The 17,169-nt window shown below is 41.2% G+C and overlaps 1 protein-coding gene across 3 annotated transcripts in view; it reads right to left on the minus strand.

Moving 5' to 3' along the window:
• APBB1IP (amyloid beta precursor protein binding family B member 1 interacting protein) overlaps window positions 1-17,169 on the minus strand; it is a 70,831-nt gene that overhangs the window by 3,639 nt on the left and 50,023 nt on the right. For all 3 annotated transcript variants that reach the window (XM_075492603.1, XM_075492601.1, XM_075492602.1), the window contains exons 11-12: window positions 4,437-4,535; window positions 3,360-3,477 (exon numbers count right to left, since the gene is read on the minus strand). In XM_075492603.1, the coding sequence (XP_075348718.1) occupies window positions 3,360-3,477; window positions 4,437-4,535 (217 nt within the window). The remainder of the gene's footprint in view (window positions 1-3,359; window positions 3,478-4,436; window positions 4,536-17,169) is intronic.

A 17,169-nucleotide genomic window follows, 5' to 3' on the forward strand; every position in this document is an offset into this window, starting at 1 on the left:
CTTTAGCCTAAAGACTAAAAGCACCATAGTTTCATATTAATAACAGTCATGAGAACTGAAGGTTTGAAATCCTACAGAGGGGCTGATCCATTTTCTTTAGTAAATGAGCTAACAGCTCTGAAACTTCTCCCCCATCTGGAATCACAGAAGATTTGTGAACCTCACTGTGTTCTCAGATAAGTGAAGATCTGCTAGCTAGCTAAGTTAAAGCTCTGCAAAATGTTTGCCCACCATTACTGGGTTTGTAAGGGATATAAATAACCCAGTACTGTCAAATGGAGTAAATGAATGTGAGTCCAAAGGACAAATTTGTGGGTTTGATTAGGAAAAAATCTCCAGCCCCTGTATAGTCTGATGAGGATTAAATAAACTCTCCAGTTTAGTCTAGGATTTTTGGAAGCTGTACATGTCAAAGTAGTAGTGTTTGGTGCCTACATACAAACACATTTGTAAACCTTAATGACTGCCTTAGCTCTATTATAATTTACAGTTCTGACATCCAGTAAAATTCCACTCCTGTACTTCTTGAATGCTAGTGAACCCTTAGCTGTATACAATATAAGTCTAAGCACAATGATGGTTTTAATCTTAACGTACTTTTCTGATTAGCAAAGAGGTTCCATGAAGATGATAACAAATAGAATAAATTATTTTTATTGCCATGCCTGCAAATTACACAACTGACAGAGAAGTAAGACAAACTCTGCAGTGTACTGAATTTACTAGGGCTATTTAGGCTTCAAGGGATGACAGAAGATGGTCTGAAGTCCTTGTGTTTTATGCTTGTGCCTGCATATCGTTCAGCATATTTAATCCAAAGTACTGTTTTGATCATTCAAACTACAGCCTGTGTTTGTTGAAGGACTAACATGGAAGTTCAATAAAGAGATAAAACCAATCTTGTGGCTGTAAGCACTCAGCAGAGAGAGATGTAAATCCCTGGGTTCTGTGGCCATGCCCTCAAGTGGAGCAAGTTACTGTCTCTCCTCACTTCGTCTGCTGTCCATAGCAGAGGAGGACTTTGGGCTTCACACTGCTCAAAGACATTGCTGCCCTCAGTTATGCTGAGATTTAACTAAATGAAAGAGAGCAGAGAGAGATCCACTCTATATAGTGCAAGGTATAGTGGTCTACTTGGCAAATATGATATACCAGAAAGCTGGGACATGGCTAAGTGGTAATCTGTTTCTTCTTCTGTTAATGGATTTCATAAACTATGCAAGACTTGAAAGCAATATTTGATATATCAACTCCTGCCACATACCTGAACATATGCTATACACAAAGTCAGCCAGCTAAAGGACTCCCAGTCAACCCAATATGTGAGTTCATGCATTCTATTCTCAAGATTTATTTTTAATTTAAATGTTATAGTATTCTTTGCAAGTCAATTTCTCCAAAATTTTATGTTGAATTAATATTTGTTTTAAGCAAAAAAAAAAAGTAGTCCAAGTATAATGCAAAATATAGATACCCAAAATATATAATGCAAAATATTGAACCATGTAGTGATACAGAACATCTGAATAAAGCAACATCCTTCATCTTTCAAACACCAAGATATTGTGCTGGCACACAACATACACTGTTTTTTTAGCATCCAAAGACACATGAAGCAAGGCAGAGGCAAACAACATCTTTTGCCTGAGATGCGCCTGGGACTTGGGACACTTTGGAACCATGGACTATACAGTTTGGGGTATACGCAAACACACAAATGCGGGCTACAGCAGCGTGACCAGGGAATACAGGCTACATGAGATGCGAGAAGTTCCACCTGTCTTCCTGAGCATTGCTTTTGGCTGCCGCTGAAGTTAACAGAGTACAGCCCCCTGCTAAGCTCACACAGGGCTGTAGTTTTCTATAGCAGATTTTAGCCTATACTGAAATCAGCCCATACAAATGGCTATACAGCCATTTGAAAACAGAACAGAAGACAATATGCTTTGTTCCATTTCCAAAACATGAGCCAACAACTGCTCACAGTCAGGCAGTTCAGGTTATAGTATTATAGTTGGGCCCCAGGTTTTATACAGGGCAGTAATGATAACTGTAGGACAGCAAGAATCACAGTGACTTGCCTCAATTAGAATGCTAATGATCCTTCAGAGATATTTCCATAGAGACAACATACATGACTAAAATCTTTCCAGGCTACTTAACCATTTAATGGGATCCATTAGTTAAGATTAACAGTATATTTTATTATCACATGCAGTGTTCCTGGATTCTTGTCAGGAGCTGAAGTTATACAGATGTATATATACTTTATAAGGCCTTGATCCTGCCCATATCCAGTACAGACTGCAGCACCAGCATGGAGACCCACTGGCCAGCCACCTCTCTACTGCCATCAACAGCAGAACACAAAATGCTCCACGACTGTCCCATCCACCCTCCCTAAAGTACCCACCCCCTGCAACCATCAGAAAATCCCCTGATCTCGAAACAGCCTGTTACTGGGTCTCCCCACCCCAAATGTGCATTTATTACCATGATTTGACTCCAAGGAGTAGTAGGAAGACCACCCTCTTCTCACAGGTACTGAGAAAAGGCAAACTGAAGCCTTGGAAAGGTGTTTGGAGGATTTTGAGTTGTCTACATGAGAAGTCAGAATATTAACTGCTGACACTGATTTTGACTTTGCCTGTCTTATGACAGTAAGTACTTGGCCAGCAGGTTCTTCCTAATAAATAAAGCATATCTTAAGCATGTAAACTAAAAACATTCACGCAAGTTACAGCTAGTATCATGCACTGTTGTATCTGTACAATGATAAAATAAGTAACAGCAGTATGATGAAGCTACTGGAAAAGTAAAGTTGGAAAAGAACTCAATCCTTTCTTCCTCTGCACCCTTCTCCTAACACCCACATTGTTATCACGCAAATGAGTGAAAGGCTAGGAAAAAAGAGTGGCTCACCCTATAATAACCTCTTTCTGAAATTATCATTCTCAGAATATTCCACTCATCCCTTTTACTCATTAGAAGAAAAGCTCCGATACAGCCAGTGTAGAGATGGCAAACAGAAAACTTCAAGACATGGACCATCAGTCCGTAAAACGTAGAGGGAGGATAAAGGATTTGTATTCAGATGCCAACCGAAAAATACCTTATTAAATTATGCAGATTTAAACTGACCTTTGGTGGGCTGTCTTCGTATTCTTCAAGTTCTAACTTAAAAGTGAGAGCTCTGCTGCTACCTTAGTTATAGATCAGAGCTACAATGGGCTGTCTAGAACAAGACATTATCTTGCTGAATCAATGGGATAGTTTTCTGAACAAAGACTATGTGCAACACTGATGATGACAGAAGAGGGCAATAAATGTGATTTCAACTGTTGTGACAGCATCCACACCTGCTGATAAGGATCCTGCAGGGGCAGCTGATTCCACTGTTCCTTGATTTGCCCACCGAGAGGACAAGCCAGCTTTCTTCACTGCACATCTGTAATTATCATATAGCGTCTTGCCATACTGCAAAACAATCAAAACAATACAATAAGCATGGTGTTAAGCTTGACATAGACCAAGCATTCATTTTGCTCTCAGATAACTTTGTTGACCCCGTTCCTTCCTACCCAGTTTTGTTAAAAAGTAGCTTTCTACAAGTGGTGTGCCTGTTTCTGTATAGGGCCAGGTGGAAAGCATCTCTGTAATAGCACATCCCCGTGACCAAACACAGTCCTACTGATATCATTCTCACATGTTCATTTCAGTATCTGTAAACATCCTGAAACTTGGCTTTAAAACCAACTGTTCTCAATAAATATCTTTTTCCAATGCTTTCTAAGTATTACATTTTCAGATTGGAGACTTGGGACACTGAATCCTGGGCTCTAGAGCAAACAGCTCTGTCAGTGTAAGACACAAAATGATTTGATGTTCACCCCACACTTTTGCTGGATGTCACCCTGCAGCAGAACTAGCAGAAAAGAATATATACCTAACAGGAGCAGGTCTGTATAGCCAGGTACAGCCAGTATACTGGGCTATGTATAAATCCACCTCCCTTAATGTTCTGTGCAAAACAAAATGGGCTGTGAATTACGATTTTTTGAAGAGGGTGAGGCAGACAATTTGGGCAGAACTGTCTGAAAAAGTCACAGCCGGACTGACCAGAGCTTGCACATCTTTAGCCACAGCATATTATTATTGTGCCAGATAACTGTGGAGTAAGTTCTATAAGTACAGGAGTTTTATAGCTACAGAATTCACCCCTGTGTTAATGAGAAAAACACACTGATAACTAGGGTACAGGAACATTCAGAAAATCCATCCTGGTCATGCCCTTCTGCTCTTTCTTTCCATGGTAAAATTAGCATGAATGTCCACTCCTGTCACAAAATTTCCAGTTGAGGTGATGACAGTCAGTAACCTGAGGAAGACACGATTTTACAGAAAACATATTTAACAACATTTACTTTTAATCTCACCTTGGCAATTCTTATTCCTGTTACCCACTGATGCAGGGTTACTTCATCATCGCAGCATAAGTACTTGATATATTGTGACTCCTTTTGAATCTGGGGGTGCTGAAAGATATTAATTCATAAAATAAGACAAACACAGAAATCAAATCACTATACAAATGTATGAAGGCACCACAGAGTGATGCCAGTGAGAACACTGCCTATAGGCATCATGTTAACATGAAGATGATTAAAAAAAAAAAAGCAGCAGCAAAAACAGAGTATAAGAAAATATAAAAAAGATGGTGATTATGAACTATATATGAGTTGCCACTGGCAGCATTTGCTTGAAATAATTTTAATGAATTGCAATATGACTTCAAGGGCTAAAGAAATCTAATAGTGATCTAAAGTTCAATGAAGTCCACAAATGCTATGGTTCAAGGTCTAACAATGTATAAACACTGGAAGGAAGTCTGTTTCTCATTGTGGTTTGTCATATGTAAGGCATCCAGACTGAACACTGAACCTAATTAGTTTTCAAAGAGTATGTTAAATTTGTTTAAGCATAAACTCTCAGCTGAAATAGATTTTTCCTTCTGTCTGACCGGGGCTGAGTTCTAGCTTTCTTCCTAAATATTTTTATTCTGCTTTACTCTTGCTGTTGTCTGCCAACAGTTATGTAAAACTGCCATATGTTCTAGATAGAGGATCATTCAAAATGCAATATCACCAGAAGTAATCTTTTTCCCTCAGGTAAGGCCCCTTTATTTGTAATTTGTTTGTACCAGAAACCTTTACAGTTTTTAAACCTTTTTTGTTCTTTTGGACAAAATTTAGGATCTCTTCCCCTTACTGGTCAACGTAGTACTGGTTTGTGGTGACGTACCATTGCAACTCAAAGATCACCAAAATACCAGGCTGCCTACTTGCCTGAGACTAAACGTCCTCTCTAAGACTCTGAAGGAATTTGGTTCCCCTGCTACAGCAGAGAAGGCTGTAAGTCTTTAGTAGCTTGGATGGAATAATATACTGCCATCTCTTGATACGCAAGGAAAAGAATGAAACCAAAGGAAAAGGCTTCATTAGCCCTCATTTATGTGTCCATTTCTATTTATATTCTTATAAATTATAGGTGCACAGTTAGCGAAATATTGTGAATGCACAAAAGAGCAGTCAAATATGCTCCGAAGATTCGCTATTGTCAAACCACTCTCTTATCAGCCTGTGCAGCTGAAAATTGAAAGCATACCTCCACCTAGCACCAAGGACCCTGGTTTTATACATATCGTTAAGCCCCCAAAGCAGAGCAGTGCTGGACGTGGGGAACTCGGCAGGATCCCTCGCAGCGCAGAGTGCTGTGAGCAGCCCGCCAGCCAAGGCTGAAGTAGGCGCCAGGTGTCTCCTCGCAGACGCCTGCGGGTGGCTGGGATGTCCCTGATGCGGAGGCCAAACCCTGGCCACAGCTGGGTGATCCAGGGGTTCAAAAGCAGAGCTGAATACAGAGGTCCTGCTCCTCAGCCACGTGTCCCTGCTCTCCCCTCAGTGCTGCAGACACCAGGCTTCTCTTGCTTGTGCTGACCCAACTGTTCATGAGGCCACATTGTGATTTGAAAAAAGGAACTGATCTGGGTTAAATATAACCCATTTCATCATGCTGTAGTTTTGTTTTTTTTTTTTAAACCCAGCAGTACACAGCACGGCCTCACATACGGCATGGGGATAAGGGGCACTGTGGCTTGGGGAGAGAACAAGCAGCAAGGGAGGGATGAGAGGATGGGACCAAGCAAGCCAGTATTGCTGCCAAAGCCCTATATCATCAAATTATGGAGCGAGAGTGAACACACCAGGGACGTAACTGTGAGAAAGAAAAAAACAAAGGGATATTACTCTCGAGGCGTCTCACAGTGACAGATGTGTCCCAAGGGAGTGCTGTGGGTAACTGCGTTACAGCTCCCTGTGTGTTTGAACTCAGCTGCTCACACAGGTCATACTGTTTGCCATTTTTCTGCAAACACATAGCTGGCCATCTCCCCTGGACTATGAATATGCAAAGACCGCTTCAGCCTTCTGGAGGTAGCCCATGGCCACCTTATTCTATTACCTTGCTCTTGGGCACTCCCAAGGTGAGAGCTAGGGAATCTCACACTGCAAGCCCAGAGATGCCAGCTCACTGTCACCAGGTGCTTTAACAGCGGAGCAGGCACCGTGCCCATCCCATGGACCTGTGCCTCACCCACCTGGTACACTCACACACCACCCCTTCACACAGTTCAACATACAGAGCTGTACCTTGCTGCCACACACCTGTACCACATATCAAACAGCGGCAGTAACCAGGGTCCCTGGACAAACAGCTTTCTCCAGCTCCCCAGCATCTTCCACTCCCTGTCTCCGGCTGCCTCAGACAGCCTGAACGCTGCTCAGAGTGGGCTTCACAATGGCAATACGTGGCCAGGACACAATACCTGACAAACCTTATTTCCTTCCACCATTTCTCCATTATGTGACCAAACACAGTGAAAACCATTAGAGAATTCAGTCTGAATGGTATCTTTAAAAGGGAGCTGTAAGCAGGCACTTCTCTGCGTGGCAGAGTACATCCCATACACCTGGGTTACATTATCACCAACAGAGCCAAAAGAACCAGGAGGTGCAAAGACACTGCAGCCCTGGGTAAACTGAATTCTTCAAGCACGTTTCAGCTAGCAACTAGCTTTTTTGCTCCAGTGTGTAAGGTCCTACTGAACCCAGCAGATGGCACCCAAAGCTTTCAAAAATGAAAAAAGCAACGATTTTTTTTTTCCCCCCTCCTTTTTCATGACAACGAAGTCCAACGGGTCTACGAGTCTACATATCTCCCCTCATTTTCAAACACGACACCTATCAACAGTTTTTTATTACAAGAAAAAAAAAGACTTTATATAATTTAACAGATAATTCATGCAAACATCTAGAAGAAAGTGCACACTGCATAAACAAGGCAGAGGAGGACATGGCATAGAGCAAGCTAGGTAATGGTGCTGCACATAGACACAGTCCTGCCACGGGGATCTGCTGCTGGGGAGCTCAGAGGGGCTGCTGCAGACCTCTCCTCTGGGGCACCCTACAGAAATACGTTTCACAAGAACACCCGTACTGTGTTAGATCAAAGGCCCCTGAACCCAGTATCTGGACTTTGACAGGGGCCACAAATGGATTCTGAGGGAAAAGAAAGAACAAGACAGGCATACATGATACTTCCTTCTCTGTACTCTCCCTGTCTGCATCTATTTTCAGGTCAGGGGATTTTCTGAGCCAGATGGAGTTTTTCTGTACTTAGGTTCTTCGATGGATTTCTCCTCCAGGTACTTCTTCAGCTTTTTATTGAGCCCAAAGAGAGTTCTGGCATCCACAACACCTTTTAGCAACAATTTCCCATGTCTGCTATGCACTTTATGAAGAACTACCTCCTTTTGCTCTGAACCTGACTGCTACTAGTTTTGTGTAACGTTCTTGTTTTGGAAGACACACTGAATGGCTGACTCCTATCCACACCTCTCCATGCTACTCCTGAGCCTAGAGATCTGCATCATATTCCTGGCAAGTTGTCTCTTTTCCAGCCTACAGGCTTCTAGTCTTTGCAGTCATTCTTCAAGTTGAAGTCGTTCCTTACCTTTGTTTATCCTTTTTGCTCCTCCTTGATCCTTTTCCAAGTTTATTATATCCTCTTTGAGATGAGAGGACCAGAACTGCACAGGTGAGGGGAAACCACAGACTTGTGCCATGGTACAGCAACATTCACTGTTTTATCATCTGTGCCTTTCCTAATCATTCCTAATGCTTGATTTACATATCTGACCACTACTGAGCACTGAAATGAAGCTTTCATCAAGTTATATACCATATCAGCATCTTGCTCCTGAATGGTATAGGTCAGCTCAAAGTTAGTCATTTCACAGGTGAAGTTCTGATCGCTTTTGTTCCTATGCACATTACTGTGTGTATACCTAGACTGTATATTATTTAAGATTTTATTGTCCAGAACCTCAGCCTCACAAGGCCCTTCCATAATTCTTCAGTCTGCCCTTTCCTCAATTATCTGAATAATGCAGCATTATCAGCAAGCTTCCTCATCTCACTGCTTACCCTGTCTATGAATATTTTGAGACTGTGGGGTTCTCACCATCCTGAGAAGTTGAGAGGGAACTGTCAGTGAGCAAGGGTACAGTGTCCTGTGCCGGACAACATGGGAGTTATTTACTGCCTACCCTCTACCCTATCTTTTACTAGCTATTGTCTCCACTGGGCAATCCACCTTAACCACTGACATTCACCAGTGGGGCCTATTCCAAATTACCCCAATCAGCTCCTTGATTAAATTACTCCCATCAGCAACCATGATTAAATGCAGAGTCACAAGTATATTCTGTCAATTAGGGTCCAAACTAGCAAGCTTCTGAACACCCAGCTCTCATAAGGAAGGTTAAACACCTCAAAGCCATGCAGGCAGTCTGTATCTTCGCTTCGTAACAGCTAAGAACTGTATTGTCTCTCACTTTCCAAGAAGCAGCAGCAGCACTGGCTCTCTTTCATTTACCAATGACACATAAAACATAACTTTGTACTGGACCCATAGCCCACTGAGGTTGACTAGAAATATCCCCATTACCCTTCCTGGGCATTGGGTCAGGTCTAAGGAGGACTGTTGCATGCTGCCAGTGCAGAGGCTGCCTACTGCAGCTTTGTGCAAGACCAGACCACAGAACCAAACACCAGCAGCACCAAGCTTAATACTGAAGGTTTATACCTGTAAAAGATTATTAGAAAGTGGCTCAGATGGAAGCATTTGGCTTCTGTGGTTTTTAGATGCATGAAGCACGCTGCTTTGGATAGGAAGGTGTAATGTTTCAGCCAAGAACTGTCACCCCCCCCCCCCCCCCCCCCAGCAGCTTGCTCACTTGGGAAGAACTGTACCGTAGTGAAATTACTTTGGCAGTACAAATGGCAGAAGTCTCTGCTGTCGACGGTGACCTTTACAAGCCCGACTCTCAACTAAAAACTTCAGGTCACATGCAAAATCTATTAGATCATACATTAAAATGCTGACTCAGGATAATCAATTCAGAGAAGACTCTGGACAGCTGAAGGTCCCTGGAAATGATGACTTGGTGTGAAGATCCATGTGAACCAATTTCCTCCTTTCACAGCTCCTGCATCTCAGGATAGTTGTTTAGTACAGCTCACAGGTGTAAGGAGCTGTAGTCACTACACAAGTCTGTTTTTGTTAAACTAGATTCATAGTCCCTGTAATAACCTCTCTGTAAGACTAACAGAGGTCATAACAATATCAGTCATGACAGTCATGTGAGAAATACCACATTTCTAGGCAAAGTAACACTAACCTCAGTATGCCACAGCTTACACGTCTCACACATAGAGACAGATAAATTATTTTGTCACATGGTGCATACTGTGTCCTGAAAAGATCATTAAAATCATCTGACAGCAAAGTGAAAACATCGCCTCTGGAAAGGTTTATCACCTTTGCCTCTGAAACATGCAGCACCAAAATGGATTATGAAAGACAACTGTTTAAAAAGCAACCACCCTAGAATTCCGTTTGAATGAAAAGTGGTAATATGCAAGTAGACAGGGACTCCAGAATTTTTCTCGGAAAAAAAAATTTTCCATGGAATAGTGCTTCGAAAATAATACAGTGTATTAAAATGCAGCATAATTTGACTAGAGTGAACTTTTTCCTCTGTCAATGTCAAAACTCTTAATAATGATGAATAAGTAGCATCATTGGGCCTGATTTTTGGAAGTGTTGGACACCTGTCCAGTTACTTATTAAGGCCTGAGCACCTCAAACGTCAAGCTGCAAAAGGAAGTGCCATGTGCCACCCGGAAAAGCACTGAAAAGGTTTGGACAGAATCTAGTGTTCTCCTCTGACCCACTGTCTCCTCTACAAGTATCAACTGTCTGGAGAAAAAGAATGCAGAAGCACTTGAATATAAAGAGCTTATTTTCTGGAGAGGTTTAAAAAAATATTTGTGCACAGATTACATTTTCAGATATAAAGTAAACTCTTTGCCGAAGGAAAAAAGGATAGAACACATCGAAAACCTGAAGAAATGGGAACTGAATGATGTGGTTTCTATGGTTTGTGCCAAAACAAATGACTAAAGGCCATGTGTGCATGAAATTAGAGATTATCCCAATAAAATGTTCTTTTGCTTTGCCTTCTTCCAACACTGAAGATGAAAAGTAAACTGAAGTTATTCAGGCATCTCATTGGATTCCTTGCCCCAAAATACATGGATCATTACTCAGTCTCTGAGGCAGAAACAATAGCCAGAAGCATAAAAAGAGTGACTAACTTTGGATCAAAAGCTTTGGCTTTAGGCCAAATTTTCACAAAATGGTCAATGTTTTTGGATACCTTATCTTCTACTGATGAACTTGTGCTATGTTGAGCTAGCTTCTCAGAAAAGCTGAAACTCTTCTGGCTCCCAAGACTGCAAGTAGAATTAATACTCAGCACCTTTCAGAAATCACACTTAAGTGGTTCAAATTTGCCATCTAGTATTAAAAGTGGTCAAATTCTGATGCTATACACTCCTTGCATTAAGATGACCAAGCTTAACTGATCTTTTGAAGACATGTGTGAACTGTACAGATAAAACAGTAACTGTCCTATTATAAGGAAATTATTCTTTTGGCCTACATTTCTCTAATGACTGAGGCAAAATTTTTAGGTAATTAAAAATATATGTAAAAGCCATTGTAACCAAAGAGGACTGCTTTATGCGGCAAATAATATTTTCCAAAGCTATTATATTGCATTTCTCACTGTCCATTCTCTGTCCTTATTCTCCACATTTTTTATGCATTAATCTTGTACAACTGTGTGCATGTACTATGACTGTAATCCCATATATCTATCTGAAAGTGTTCTTTAATAAAGAGTATTTCTGCTTTTGCTTTTTCAGTTTATCTAGCAATGAATTTTACTCTGAAATATTTATCTAAAGCATTCATGCTAACACAACAGTTTTCAAATCTTTCACATAAAGAAATACAAAATCTCTGTTTTCTATCCTCGTTTCCTGCACTAGCCATTTGTTCTATATCTTTTTCCTACCATTTTCTATCTCAAACACTGCTCATTCTCACCTTCTACCTTCTTAACTGTCATTGTGCTGAATGCATTATGTATATGACTCAGTCTGAGACGGAGCATACTGGATGTGAGGGAGGAGGGAATCAGGAGCGGCGCAACTAAATACCAAATTACCTGCTAGAATGACGCCACTGCTGCAAACAGAAGCATTCTTCTTGAAAATTTACTTCCAAAATTCTTTGGATCATTAAAAATAAATAAATAAATAAATGTAGTTTCCAAATGACACCAGGAAAACTTAGCTTTTTAGACTGCACAGGAAAATGTACCCAGCTGTGGAAATAAAGGATGATTTGCCTTTGTCTCAGTTTATCCCCAGGAAACCATTTTTTCATCCTAGATTAATTCAGCATTATGCACCATTACCTCCAGATTACTCAAGCACAACCACCACCAATAAACTATAATTAAATCCACTCTTTGTCACAGGCACATCAGACTGACTAAACCAGCAAATTTGCATATAGATTACCTTGGTATTTGTCTGCTTTGAAAGATTTTTCAACATGGTGTGACAAAACCAGCTCCTGGACTAGCATGCATCCGCACGCACACACACACACTCTCTTAATGCACAAAAACCCCATTACGTTCACAATTTCTGCTCAGTGCAATGGATGCTGTTGCTAGCATGATGAACAGACCCCTTCCTCCATGGTGGAATCTCTTGGTTTTGAGTGCTTTCAGCTTCAGAATATGAAGTAAATCACAAAAGGTTTCATCCATTTCCACAGCATTCTCCATGTAACGTAGTAGATGGTGAAAGAGAAGATCTACAGGGAATCTATGCATAAAAATTCGCATTTGTAAATGCAAAGGCAACTGTGAGGAATCAAACCACTCCAACTTGCGCGCTTGCTGTGTGCAGTGTGTGAAACTACTTTTTCTGTGAAGGAGAGAGATTTTTGTTCCCTTGCCGTTCCTCTCCCAGGAGTGGCCAGCACTCTCCGCAGGGTGGCAGGGAGAGCTGTGCTGCTACCCTCTCCTGCCTTGTCTGCCTGGAACAGAGGGACAGATCTGACCTTGACAGATGCAGGTTTGAGTGAGGGTCTTCTCTCACGCTTGGCTGCCCTTTCCTTTCCTCTTTTCCGCATATGGAGGTCTCTATTAAGAAAAGACTCACTTTATCTGATGTCAAAGTGAAGGGTGGGATCTTTAAATTTTTGTAAGCATTACATTTAGGCTGAGTAGAAAATAGGAAGAATCTGCATGTTTACAAGAGCAGATGCCCCAAAAGCATTTATTTTATTTAGAGGCTCTATTTTTACTATGTTGAGGGTTCTTTGTGTTGGGTTTTTTTTTTTTTTTTAAATGTGGGACTTCCTTTGAGGGAGGAAGGCTTGTTTAGCACTGGTATAGAACAATTCAATTTAAGGTTATAGCTCAGCACAGACCAAGTAGCTACTGGGAAATAAAAGTTCTTCAAGCTTTATAGATGCCCCAAAGCCTAAGGATTCCTAAATGCCAACTCTATCGGAGCCTCTGTGCCAGGCTGCACTGTCATCCTCAGGACCTAGCCACATCGGTTCTGGTTTGCTGCACAGGGACAGCTAAAGGTGACCCTGCTGTCCGACACTGACCAGCCAGCTATGCTCTTTTTGGTTGGTCCCAGCGGGGCTTTCTGCTGCCTGAGAGGAGCTGATAGGAGGAAGCAGCTGCTTTGTTCAGTTACTGCAGTTGTTTCCTGAATCATCCTGAAAGAAAATTCCTGAGTAAGCTCAGCAAAGTGCTCCCTCTTTTGCTGGCAGACACTGTGATGTGCTTTTGAACTGTTTCTGGCACACCACCCTTTTCCCCATTATCTCCTCAGTGTCTTGATGGTTAACAAATAAGCAAAAACCTCCCCATTTTTGATGGGAGCTACAGTATATACAATGGGGTGCTGATGTAATGGGAAGAAATGATAGGCAAGGAGCACCTCACAACACATCATGCTTCTCTAGCTCTAAGAGGAACATCCTACAGGATGGATCTGCAGCCGAGAACATTTATATTTGAGCTAGTTTAAAATAGCTAGTCTAGGTGCAGCTCCAACATCACAGGCTGCAAAATGCACCCTAGCTTCTGGCTAAGAATCAAAGCAACCTGCCCGTGACATGCATGATCTTGTTGTTGCTACACTAACACCAATACCCAAGCCAGCATCAGTTAAGTAACCCAGGTATGACCACTGAAGTTGAAATTAAATGGCTAGATTAAAAAAGAAACAGGACAGAGGGAGCTGCTGGCTCCTGGTGACCAGAAGCGTGTTAGCTAGGACAGGCATTAGGACCAAAGACTCACTGTCTCTGCGAGCCCCTCGCTTGACTGTAGCCTAAGAGAAGAAACTGGAGAAAAAGCCTGCATCCCATTTAGAGAGATCAAGGTGAAACAACATTCAAAGAAATGTCATGGAGACTTTGAGGCAAAAGCCCATATAGTTCAGGGCAGCGTGAGATAACCTGAGAAATCTCATTCTTCTAGCTAAAATCACGTCACCAGAGTTGTGATTAACATTAGTTATAGGGTTCCTCTTTCCCCTAAGTTCTTGGTGATGCCTGGCACATAGATGCAAAAATGGCAGGAATGCTCTGCTCGTTCTTGTAACATCTCTTGAGGACTCTTCCCTCCATAAAGACACACCATAAAGATGACCAAGGTTGGGGGGAGGCAAAAAGAAAAGTTATATCTTTTCTCCCTGCTAATATGAGACAGGACCTTTGAAGGCAGGTGCAAATGTTACTGTTTTTAGCCTAGTTATTTGTTTAGAAGGCTCATCATTCAAATGGGGACTGGAGGAAAAGAAGGGATGCTTCCTTGAAGCATGACGCCATATTCAACTCCAAATCAGCCGACCTCACTGGCCATTTGCTGCCATTTGAATGAACAAAGGGCATTTCCCCTGTTCTTGAAGTAAGGATGTCAATTAGCTTAACCAGTTAGAAATAAATACAGTATTTTTGCAACTCAATGCTCAAAGCTGGAAAATTATGTCTGGTTCTGAATTCAGCAGGATTTTCCACCTAACACAGAAGCAAGATACTGCTGAAGCTGCTAAGTCCTTGCATTTCTCCTGCACTATGAAGTACAAGCTGGTCTCTTGCCTCTGAGCTGGGCAGTTTCTTAAGTTTGAAACACAGCAGAGCAAGTAACTTGGCTGATGACTGCTCACTGTCTTGAGACAGCAGTTCCCAAGGGGGTCCTCAGAAAGCAACAGTTCTTTATAAAAATGTAGTGGTACGCAGTTATTCAAAAACTTTCCAAGTGGTGTTACAGCTTGCTGGAGCTAATAAGGGCTGCAGACTAACCTATTTTCCAAAATGTGAAAATCTCCTTTGATTCACAGCCATCCTCAGTGAACAGCTAGCATAGGCTATGGCTGCTATTCTTCCAATTACTTTCCTCCATTTGCTTTAAAGACAGATATCTTCTCCTGCAGCCAACACAATCAAGTAACTGGAAGAGAACCTCTGCAGAGGTCGCTGTCCCGAGACACAGACAGGGGAATGGAAGAGCTGTGAAGACACAGAGGTGCAGCCTTGGCTGTGGAGAAATTTCCATCTGGCTTGAACTGAGCTGGGCATCCAAATTCCTTCAAAATTACTAGGTTACCAGTATAATAAAGACAAATGTTTACCTGTTAAATCTATTGCCTTTTGCTCACTGCACCTGTCTGCAAAAGTATGTCATTTCATCTTGAGGACTTTATTCTCAAAATATGGCAGGATGAGAAATATCTCAAGCATGATTGTTTGTTTTCCTTTGACATCTCAGGACAAGTGTCTCCCAGCAAGAGAGATACTTTCTTCTGGGAGACTTCCGTATAAAAACAGATAGGAACAAAATGTGACTAAGTGTAATAAATGGCTCTATGTTCCTGTCCACACACTTTTGTGTCACCAAGCATCCAATCAGAGAGACCAACATTTAACTTTGCTCTTTCTCTCAGCCCGCAGATCTCAAGATGTATTACATCCTCAGCTCCAACCTCCAAAGGTAAGAGAAGAATACGCCACAACTCATCTCAGCTGCGTGCCTTCAAAAAGGTATATATAGAATTCACATTAACATACAGAAATTATAATAAATATGAAACTCTCCATTGCATCACGCTCAGAAAGCCACCCTAAGTGGGAGGCTTCCACTTTTGAAACAACAGAAGATTTGAAGATATCAATGCTTGCCCATACTTCCTGACCAACTCCAGCCACTGCAGGAGACAGCTGTTAAAAGCCAAGTCTGAAACTGAGCCAGTCAGGAACCTACCAAATGCTGATTTGTGGGAATTAAAATGAAGAACAATCACTGTAACATAATCTATTCATCACTAAGTAGTGTTGCTCGGACAGAATGATCTTATCAATATGGTTTATTCTAGTATACCGCAAACACATTTTAAAAGCATCAGAGCAAACAGTTTTGCTAAGTAGGTTTCATACATTTATAAGCCTATTACACATAAAGCTTTCCCTAGTGAGCTTTTGATCTTGTTCTTCATATTTCACGTTGAGGGTACAGTGCTAACATCACACATCCAATAAAGCAAGTATTTTAGTCGAGTTGTGACTTTTTTTTGTGTAAGTTCTTATTTATAGCATACCTCTTTTCACAAAAGATGGCAATAAGACCAGAACGTTTTCCTAATCATTGTGAAAAGTTAAACACATTGCTACATACACCTCAAAAATCATGCTTTTATTTTCATCTGAACCAAATGTGAATAACTGTTATTAAATTAGTCAGATACTTCTTTGACCAGGCATCTTAGTAAATCAATTTCCCCTTATTTTTTAAATCAGCTCCCCTTTTCCTTTTTTTTCATTAGAAGTTGTATTTTTCAGAAATAATGCTTACCTGTTAGCTTCAGAAGGCTCACCTCTGTTTTACAAAAAAGGATAAAGTGTTTTTTGCAGAGCATTTAGCAGAGAACTATAGTATTGAAACTGCTCATCTGTGTTAATTAGATACATCTGCTTCAGAAAATAAGTCTGGGTCTATAAACCACTTCTGCTTGGCCATGTGTAAATTAGGCTAGCAGACATTTTGAAACTGAATAAAAAAGTGCTGTAAGTGTGCAGCTACAGCCAGAAATGTGGTATTATAAGTGACCTCTAATGTGAATGTTTCCTGTACTTTTTTTCTGAGATGGCAAGATACTGTGTTTTCTAATATCTTTTTTGCACTGCAGGCCTTTAAATAGAGAAGCAGCAACAAGATTATCTTCTGTCTTATATGCAGTAATCCCACTGTATTCTCAAATCTGTATTAATGACAGATAGCAAACAAGGCCTAATTACTGCAACCTCAAAGCTTCATTTCTGCTACCTGAACTATGTGAAAAGCATGGGATTCTTTTCCTGAGAGGAATGCAGAATTCCCAGCTTATTTGCAGTGCTATTACCTGGAGAGGCAGCAATGAGATACTTACTTCAACAGCAAGCACTGATTTTCATGAGTGGGTGAACAATGTCTTTTGCCCTCCTGCCACAAGTGCAATAAAATACGTCATCTGAGATGTCTATTCCTGCAAGATTTTGCATCTCAGTTCAACAAACCACTCAACAGGTATGACTACACTGCAAATAAAAAGTAGACATACTTTTTAGTACATA

Source organism: Mycteria americana, chromosome 2 (genome assembly GCF_035582795.1).
Source record: "Mycteria americana isolate JAX WOST 10 ecotype Jacksonville Zoo and Gardens chromosome 2, USCA_MyAme_1.0, whole genome shotgun sequence".
Classification (NCBI taxonomy): domain Eukaryota; kingdom Metazoa; phylum Chordata; class Aves; order Ciconiiformes; family Ciconiidae; genus Mycteria; species Mycteria americana.